The 9,674-nt window shown below is 26.5% G+C and overlaps 1 protein-coding gene across 1 annotated transcript; it reads left to right on the forward strand.

Annotated features, from left to right (window-relative positions):
* The first annotated feature begins 4,401 nt into the window (after positions 1 to 4,401).
* On the forward strand, positions 4,402 to 8,635 carry LOC108488644 ((+)-neomenthol dehydrogenase). Its single transcript, XM_017792936.2, has 4 exons — positions 4,402 to 4,607; positions 4,737 to 4,998; positions 7,852 to 8,034; positions 8,116 to 8,635. The coding sequence occupies exons 1-4, from the start codon at positions 4,543 to 4,545 to the stop codon at positions 8,506 to 8,508; spliced, it is 903 nt and encodes a 300-aa protein (XP_017648425.1). The 5' UTR covers positions 4,402 to 4,542; the 3' UTR covers positions 8,509 to 8,635.
* The last annotated feature ends 1,039 nt before the right edge of the window (positions 8,636 to 9,674 follow it).

Consider the following 9,674-nt stretch of genomic DNA (forward strand, 5'->3'; position numbering starts at 1 on the left):
GGGAATAGAGATGATAAAGGGATGATATCATCCTTTTTTATTTTATTTCTATTTTAGTCAAAATTGGTCACCTAACCAAACAAATTTTGAAAATTTTGACCACATATGTCTCCTATGGCCGACCACTTTATTTCTAGGGGTCCAATTTCTCTTTAAAATCCTCCAATTTTGATTCTAAAAAAAATAACACCTCTAGCTATCAAAATAGAACTTTTGCACTTTATGCGATTTAGTCCTTTTTCGCAATTGGGCTTACAAACGTCAAAATTAACTCACCAAATTTTTCATGTACTAATATAAACATGCTGTGACTCCAAAATAATAATAAAATAATTTCTCTGAATTTGAATTTGTGGTCACGAGACCACTATTCTAACTAGCCCAAAATCGGGCTGTTACACTCAAATAATTCAATAATCTTTCATTTAAACATCGAGTTCATTTCATCTCATTTCAATTTCTCGTTTCATATAAACTATTTCACCCAATGAACCGTAGTAAATAGACTCGGATACATAAGTAACTACACCACACTAGTTGTTCGTTCGAGCTGAATATTTTCGTGTTAGGTTACTTGTCTGGACTAAACCTTTATAGCGACACATTCGATTGCTTATCCAAGTTGAATAAATATATACATGTCAAGTTCCCCGTTGAGGCTAAACCTTTAAACTGACATCAGGTTACTCATCCAAGCTAAAACTGTGTCACATGTATTTGAGTATCCGCAACAAATGTTGGACCTTGGTAACATCTAAAATTAATCATCCACTATCACATATTCCAAAAATGGTTAAATTGTCATTTTAGACCTTTGGTTATTTGCAATTTAAGCCCCTAAATCTTTGGCCAATTAAAAACCTATAGCGTTTGGACTTTTACAATTTAGTCTCTATACCTAAATCAAATAATTAATAAACAAAATTGACTAGACCAAACTTAAATATATTTTTATACCAACTCCATAAATATTCATATTTAATATTTATGAACTCGATTTACGAAAATGGGATTCTGAAACTATCTTTTCTGGTAGCACTAAAAATCGAGCTCTTAGATTGACTTTTCAGCCCAGGATGCATATCTTGGCCCCATTTTTTAATACCTTTGACCTCATACGTTTGTAGTGGGCCTTATTCATAATGATTACACCCATTTACATTTGGTTAAAAATTTATTATGGACTTCCGCTACTTGAAAGTTTGATTGTTTGAGTTGCTCTAGCACCGAATATGACGTCTTGCATTCCGATCTGCTGTCTAGGTCAGGTGTTACAAACATTTATCAAATCATCCGTAAAACTCAAAAAAATCACAACCATAATATTTTTTTTAAAAGTAAACACAAAATTAAACAAATTCTCAATTAACATTGAATTTATTCTATTAACAAAATCACAAACAATTCAAAGCTAATAATATTAGAAATTAACTTTCATCAATCAACCCTAAAGCGGAATTAAACAGTGATATGTTAGTATTATTATCTTTGGGTACAAAATATTTAACTTTTATTGAATACCAATACTACATTGATAAAAACACATGTACCACATTAAAAAAATTAACTCTAATATATATGTATATATATTAAACCTTTAATATATTATCTAAAATAGAAGACTTCATCTTATTCAAACTTTCATATATGTACAAAATCAAGTTGAATTCAATTTAATTTTTAAAATTTTAGTTATTACCCAATTATGCCCGCATTTCTATTTTGGTCACCTATCTTTGAAATTTTTTTTATTTAGGCACTAATGTTTGAATTCATTCCTATTTTGGTCACCCAAAGTTAAATTGATAACGAAAAGTTTTTTTTAATTGTTATAATAACACATTTAGTCCTCAATACTTATATATTCCATCAATTTGATCCTAATTTAAAATTTTAAACCTTCCTATTTACAAGTTCTATCAATTTGATCCTCAAACTTCCTAAATAAAGCTTTCAACTTTTAAAATAGATGCATTCCACATCTATAAATTTACAAAACGCATAAAAGGGGAAAAAAATTCTCTTAACTAACTAGCCATTTTCCAAGCCAATTCCATACTAATGAGTTTATCTTGAAACTTGATTTCCTTTTTTTTTATTAGTTCTCTTCTAAATATAATATTTTATAACCCTTTGATTGATGAAATTTTGGCTAAAGAAAATGAAAAATCTTAATAAAAAACACTTTAGATTTACTCTTATTGTTAATAATATAATATTTTCTTCAAGGTACATAGATATAGTTCTCAAAGTTGGTCCTTGAAATTGGGAACTAAATCTAAAATTTTAAAAACATGACTTTGAAATCCAATTATTCAATCAATCATTATATAATAAAAATTGTGAACATTTATTTTTCATAAGAAAAAATGTGAAAAAAGTAATTGAATTTCCTTTTGTTACATTGATAATCATTTTTTTAATTTATAAATTTATTAAGAGATTATTATGTGTTATATTTATTTTTAATAATTTATTTTAATTTTAAATCTAAAATAAGCAGTACATATCACTAATAATTTAATTTAATGTCAAATTATTTACCAAATTTATTAAAAACTAAAGTTATGCTAGTCGGGCGAAAATTTATTTTTACAAACATTAAATTATTTATATAAATTTATTATATATTATATTTTTAAAATTTAAAATTTCTATTGTTTTCAATGGTGTTTAGTTAATTTCTAACACCAACTTCTTAAAAATATAAACAAAAGGGTTATGTATAAAATTGGATAATTTCAACCATAAACAAAACAATTAATAGATGTGGAATGCCTCTGTTTTAAAATATAAAAGCTTTGGTTAGGAAGTCTAAGGATCAAATTGATAAAATTTATAAATGTGAAGGGTTAAAATTATTGAATTATTTAGAATTAGAATCAAATTGATAGAATATGTAAATATTAAAGATTAAATGTGCATTATGCCAGTTAGAAAAATGCTTTCCGTTATTAATTTAACCAAAATAGGAATAAATTTAAACATTAGTACTTAAATTAAAAATTTTAAAATTAAGTGATCAAAATAAAAACATGAACGTAATTAGGTGATCATTTATATAGTTTATCCAAAATTTAATTAAAAAATAAAAATGTGTCAGTTATTAAGCCCGTTACTGGAACATCTTATTTTAATTCTGAAGTCGTGATCAATAAATTTTACCTTAATCGCCTTTTGGTACAAAATTTGTCTGTCATTATCCGTAGCTAAAATTTTCCTTGTTTCTTTCCATAACAATTTTTTGGATTAAATTATTTTCGTATATTTAAAATTTGAAGAAATTTATTTGTTTAGTTTTTATTTAAAAATATAAATTTATTTCATAACATGATTAAATTTCTTTTGATAAATTAAATTCATTAAATACTTTTTGTTGACATTGTTATCATCATTTTTTATTTTAAAATTTCATAATAATAATTTTGATAAAATAATTTTAACCAACGTAACCATTTAAGTTAAATATTGAAAATTTAAAAATAAAGTAATTAGATTCTTTTAAATAGAAAAGGATTAAATTTTAAATATAAAAATATAGGGATTTGAAGTAAATTTTAACCTAAATATAAAATAAACCTCCAAACTTAAAAAAAAAAAACCCTTATACGGACTTGCGGTGGTATACAACCTGCCACGTGTCTGAAGGAGAGAGGAGGCTTGCATTTTCTTTTGTTGTGTTGCATGGATAGCCTTATCTTTTTTTTTCCTTTTGTTTAATAAGTATGAATTAATTTTTAAAAAGAAAAAGAAAATAAAACAATCAAAGGTTTATAATATTTTTTGTAAATTATAAAAATAAGATAAAATTCAAAAATAAATACAGTTAACGCGATTCAAACTCAAATCGCATTTAAAACGATAAATATTTTGATCATCAAATCATGTTTATAATATAATTTTAATCACATCAATTTGGATGAGACTTATGAATGTAAAATTTATATATTATTTTGGTTACATGTTTAATATTTTAATACTAAATGTGTCTTTTTGCTTTAGAGACTTACTTAACCTGGGTAAATTATTTAAAATATAATAAAAGAAAAGGTGAAAGTCTAGAGGTGTACCTGCGTAGCATATATAAAATAATTTCTACATGTGCAATGACATCCATCTACTAACTTTTTCATTAAACTTTGTGAATGTAAACATGCAATGCAATTGGAGTGTGGTTTTCAAGTCTCAGCTTTTCTTTTTTATTAACAACTTTCATGTGTGAAGGATTTAATTTTAATTTTAATTTATTTCTTAAAAATACAAAACAATTTTCATATTTTTGTGAAATTTCTTTTTTCTTCTGAAATAAAAAGTAAAATTTTCAAACTTTTAATTATTTAAAAATTATAGTTTACAAATTGAAATATATATATATATATATATATATATATATATAAAGTTCAAATCTGCCCATTACCTAAGATGTATATAGTTAAAGAATTACAGTCATCTCTCCTTGTATACAATAATGCCATCTTAATTCCTTTCTCCTCTCTCTATATAACACAAACTGCAGAAATTGATCTCTTGTAAACAAAAAGAATGGAATCAAAACTAGTTGATCAGTTCCATTTCTCGTCTATGGTTTCCCTCTATGCATCAAATAGGTAACGATCCCTTTTTTTTTTCTTTCTTTTTTTTTCCTGATACGGGAATTTCTCTAAATTCTCGAAAATCTTGATGCAATACGATGCCCATTTGGATGTTTTAACATGGGTATTTGACGATCGTGGCAGATGGTGGAGCGGAGACACGGTTGCGGTGGTGACCGGAGCTAACAAAGGTATAGGTCTGGCGGTGGTGAAGCGATTTGCAGAGCTGGGATTAACTGTGGTATTGACGGCGAGGGATGAGGAAAGAGGGAAGAAAGCTACCGAGAAATTGAGGGAAGAAGGGCTTGATAATGTGCGGTTTTTTGCGCTGGATGTTTCCAAGGCTGCTTCCATTAAAACCTTTGTGTCGTGGGTGGAAACAACATTTGGAGGACTGGATATTCTTGTAAGTAAATCTCTCACTTCCTTATTTCATAAATCTCCACTGCCGTTGAAGAAAAGATTATATAAAATTATGATTTTATGTCATTGTTAAAGTATGATAAATTAGATATTTTCTTTTTTTATTTTTAGCATTTTCTTTTGAATAGAAAAAAATAAAAAGATTAAAAATTAAAAGAAAATATCTAATTTATTATTTTCTTATTAAAAAATAAAAATAAAATAAAATCATAATTTTATACAATTCTTTCTTTAAATTAAACATTAAGTTAAACATACTAAAGTATGAAGAAATTTGAAAAAATTGAAGTATGTTAGTGATGATTATAATAGATGATTTGAATCGAAAGTGAAGCCTTCAACTCAAGGGTTTATTCCAATAAAGTCAACAATTTTTATAAGACTCAAAATTAGAAAAAGTAAATAAAGATAGGACTGGATTGGATTGAATTCAATGTATTTGGATTTAAATTTATGAATCTAAAATACAATCAAATCCAACACAACTATTCAAGTCAAGCCTTTTGTTTTTCAAATACGTAAAACTTGGAAAATGCTTCTGCCCCTATCTATAATATGAACACAAGAAAACTAGTTTCACTGCTTTTGAAATTTCATTTTTTAGTGATTTTCTATCAAAAAGGAAACCGCTTTTAATTTTTCTTATAAGAATTTTTTTTAAAATATGCCAAAGTTACTGTGCCATGACAATAAATATATAATTTTTATTGTATTATTTGCATATATAATATATATATTTTCATGACTAAAATATACTATACTATATGTTTGGTGAGTAAATATAATATATGATTTTATGACTAAAATATAATATTTAAGAGTTGAGCTACTCGCTCAAATTAGAAGATTAATTTGATATTTAAGAGGGTTTAAACAATAAATATCAAGTTTAAAAATGAGCTTGAACAAAATAAATTAAACTTATTTAAAATACGAGTCATGTTAGAATATAACATTTAAGCCCAACCTTGACTTAATATGTTTGCTAATTTTTATACATTATGTAATTTACATAATATAAATATAAATTTATAATAATAGATAATATTATATTGTAAACATCCAATAATATGTTAAGTTGATTATATTTAAAATTTAATAAAAAAACTAAATTATTAAACAATAAACTAAAAAAGCATAATTTTAAAAACTTAACATAAGCGGACTTAAAACGAGTTTAGACTAACGGTTTATAAATATGAGCAATTATAGGTAAAAAGATTAGGTTCATATTTTGAACCAAGCTAAATTTGGACAAACATGAAATTTGTTTATATCAAACGTTGATTTATCTTGAATCTAACTCAATTCGACTCATAAATACATATAATCATACACAAACAAACTTATATTATATTTCCCAACAACCTTGATTAAAGAAAATAAAAATGTATAAAAAAAGTCACACAATAGTCAAAATTTGACATTCTTGAAAATGCTTTATTTGAATATCACTTATCTAAATATAATTAGATAAGATTATAAAATAAATAACAACACTTGTAATTATATAAAAATAATAATTAAAATCAAACAAATTAATCAACAAATTAGAAATCAAATTAGAAAAAATAACTTGATTTAAAATTTCAAGATTTTAGAATTTCCTCCTTGTCATTATATAAAAATTAATAACTGGGAAAAATGAGATTTTAAGCATCAACTAAAGGTATATATTTGCCCTCTTTACTGTTTACAAATTAATGCGATCGCCGGACGGGAGATTCAAAGTTGAAAATCATGATTATGTCAAATGACAAAGATGACTCTCAACCTCATTTTAATTAGGGTTTTACATTTCTATGTGGAAGACTATATATAAATTGAGATAAATTGTTTTATTTTAATTAGATTAATAATGAAAATATTTGTGAAAAGAATCGTTAGCCCAGAAATTGAGTTGCAAATGTTTTCTTTGGGTTTAGGTTGAGTCTTATTTTATATAAATTAATTAATTTAAAGGTTTTATCTAAAATTATTTTGATCTAGATTACATTTGATGTGTGTTTTATGATAATTAATTTTACTCGTCGATTTGGATATATAATCTTTATAATTATTTTTATCATATAATCTTTATAATTATCAATCAATATAAGTCATGAATTAGTCCCTAAATTATGCCCAATTTCTCACTTTGTTATTTGAATTTTTTGTTTCGTTTTAATATTTCAATTATCATTTTTATCCAAATTTACCAAAAATTAAATAAAAAAGTTACCCAACATGATAAGTTGTACTTTCTTATCGGATGGCACGAAATAATAGTTCATGCAATATCAAAACAACTATAAATGGGAATAAGATTTTGAAGGTTAAAACTTTAATTAATTAATTTATTTAAATTAGAGTCTCATAGTAGTGATATAAATATTTTACTATCACTTCATATAATTCAAAATTTATTTTGTAGCCAGCCTTATTTGACAATGACATCAATTATTATATTAAGAATCTTATTTTGTTTTTAGATGGCAGTCTGTCCGACGGGATAGACTTTTTTTTTTTTTTTGGGATCCAAATCATTATTTAAATGATAAAATGATATTTTATCTACACATAGTTATATAAAATAATTAAACAAGCTTCATGCAATTTGCAGTTAATATATACTATTGTTTTCATGCATGTAATACAGACTATGTGAATCACATCCAACTTCTTAACAATTTAACCACCCATGTTGTTTCAAATCTTCTTTCGTTCTGCATTTTTCAACTTTATTAATTATTTTTCTACCACCGTCACCCACCTCATCATTATAACTACAATTTATTTATCAGGTCAATAAATTATATTTATTATAGCGGAGATAATAAAATATATTGTTTTTCAGGTTAACAATGCAGGTGTTTCCTTCAACGATATCCACGAGAACTCTGTGGAGTTCGCAGAGACAGTAATCAAAACCAATTTTCATGGACCCAAGTTACTTACTGACTCACTCTTGCCGTTGTTTCGCCTTTCTCCTTCTATAAGTCGTATACTTAACATTAGCTCCAGGCTTGGCTCCATTAACGTAAGTTCCTATTATCTTCTTTACTTATATGCTTTATTAACTTTTACGTTCCCAGCTTGGATTAATGATGTAATATTGCAGAAAGTGAGAAACCATACTATAAAAGCAACTCTACAGAAGGAGAGGCTATCGGAAGAAGAAATTGAGGGCGTAGTAAAAATGTTTCTTGAAGCCGTGAAGGAAGGGAGATGGGAAAGGGAAGGGTGGCCGCAAATATGGACAGATTATTCAGTGTCAAAGCTGGCATTGAACGCTTACTCTAGGGTTTTGGCGAAGCGATTTGAAGGAGGAAGATTAAGTGTTAACTGCTTTTGCCCCGGCTACACTCAAACATCCATGACACGTGGGCAAGGCACTCACACCCCTGATGCCGCCGCTGAAGTTGCCGTCAGCTTGGCCTTGCTTCCTCCGCATGAGTTGCCTACTGGTCACTTCTTTCTAGGATTTGGACCTTATAATCAATCTAGACTATAAATCAGTTTTTAGTTTTGATTATTATTAGTTATTTCAAACCTAAGAAAAAGGAAAAAGAAAAAGTTGATCCAAAACAAAGAATTTTTGATTTTGGAAAATATAGAGTACGTGCAAATCTGAAATAGAATTTAAACTTCCCGCCTTTATTGAGTATTGATAATAAAATATCTTCTACCAATACGGATATTAGATTTATTTTATACCTATATTTTTATAATTTTAAAAGATTAAATTAAAATTTTTCCATTTTAGGGGTTAAAGTATAATTTTATTTTTACTAATTTAAATTTTTATAAATTTTAAAAAGTCTAAATAAAATATTTTTCATTGCAAGTAATATATATCATTTAAAAATGATTTTAGATTGGTTTTCAAATCTATTAGTTTTCTTTACATGGATGATGAACTCCTATCTAATTCAATTTTCATTTATTTATTTTTGGTAGAAATAGGGTAGAGCCCTCTAATACAAAATTTCAAACATTGTAATAATTAATACACTTATTGAAAGAAAATTGAAAGAGTAGAGAATTAAAAGATCGAAAACATAATTTTTTTTTCTTTTATAAATGTGCTTGGTAAGAAAGATGAAAAAATGGAAAGAAAAAATAGTTTTCTTTTTATCCATTGCTTGATAGAGTTGAAAAATAATAGAAAATAAAATAAAACATTTGAAAATGTATAATTTTGAACTAACATACATTTCTCTCTCATTTTCTATCATCTCATCATTCCAATTTGGAAGATTGATTTTATGCATTGAGATAGAAAATGGTCATCCCTCCTATTTTCTTTCCTACCACTTTTTTTCCCAACCAAACACACTCCAATTTTATTTTCTTTCCACTTTTCCACTCCCTCCTCCCATCCCTCCACTTATTCACCCAACCCAGCACACCCATTAAGTCATCATCTAGGAAAAACCAGTAAGCTTCTAAAGGTGGTTGCTTGAATACCTGCATCTAGGAGGTATAATCAACTGTTGTTGCTGCCATTGATCCGCATCTTTGTTGGAGTGAATCTTATTTGCCAATCTTTATTGCATAACTCCATGATATCCTTCAACGGTTGTTAAGAAACGTCCAATGTAGCATTTCGACTGACATTGATAAAACTATCACATTCTAGTTCTATTAGTCAAAAACCAACCTCACTGTAAGCTTTGA

Source organism: Gossypium arboreum, chromosome 10, assembly GCF_025698485.1.
Source record: "Gossypium arboreum isolate Shixiya-1 chromosome 10, ASM2569848v2, whole genome shotgun sequence".
Taxonomy (NCBI): Eukaryota; Viridiplantae; Streptophyta; class Magnoliopsida; order Malvales; family Malvaceae; genus Gossypium; species Gossypium arboreum.

Bases quoted from the DNA above. Each gene is read 5' to 3' on its own strand.
- LOC108488644 (XM_017792936.2), top strand. From the start codon at position 4,543: ATGGAATCAAAACTAGTTGATCAGTTCCATTTCTCGTCTATGGTTTCC. The intron at 4,608-4,736 runs GTAACGATCCCT...CGATCGTGGCAG, and splicing joins TCCCTCTATGCATCAAATAG to ATGGTGGAGCGGAGACACGG. The intron at 8,035-8,115 runs GTAAGTTCCTAT...GTAATATTGCAG, and splicing joins CCAGGCTTGGCTCCATTAAC to AAAGTGAGAAACCATACTAT.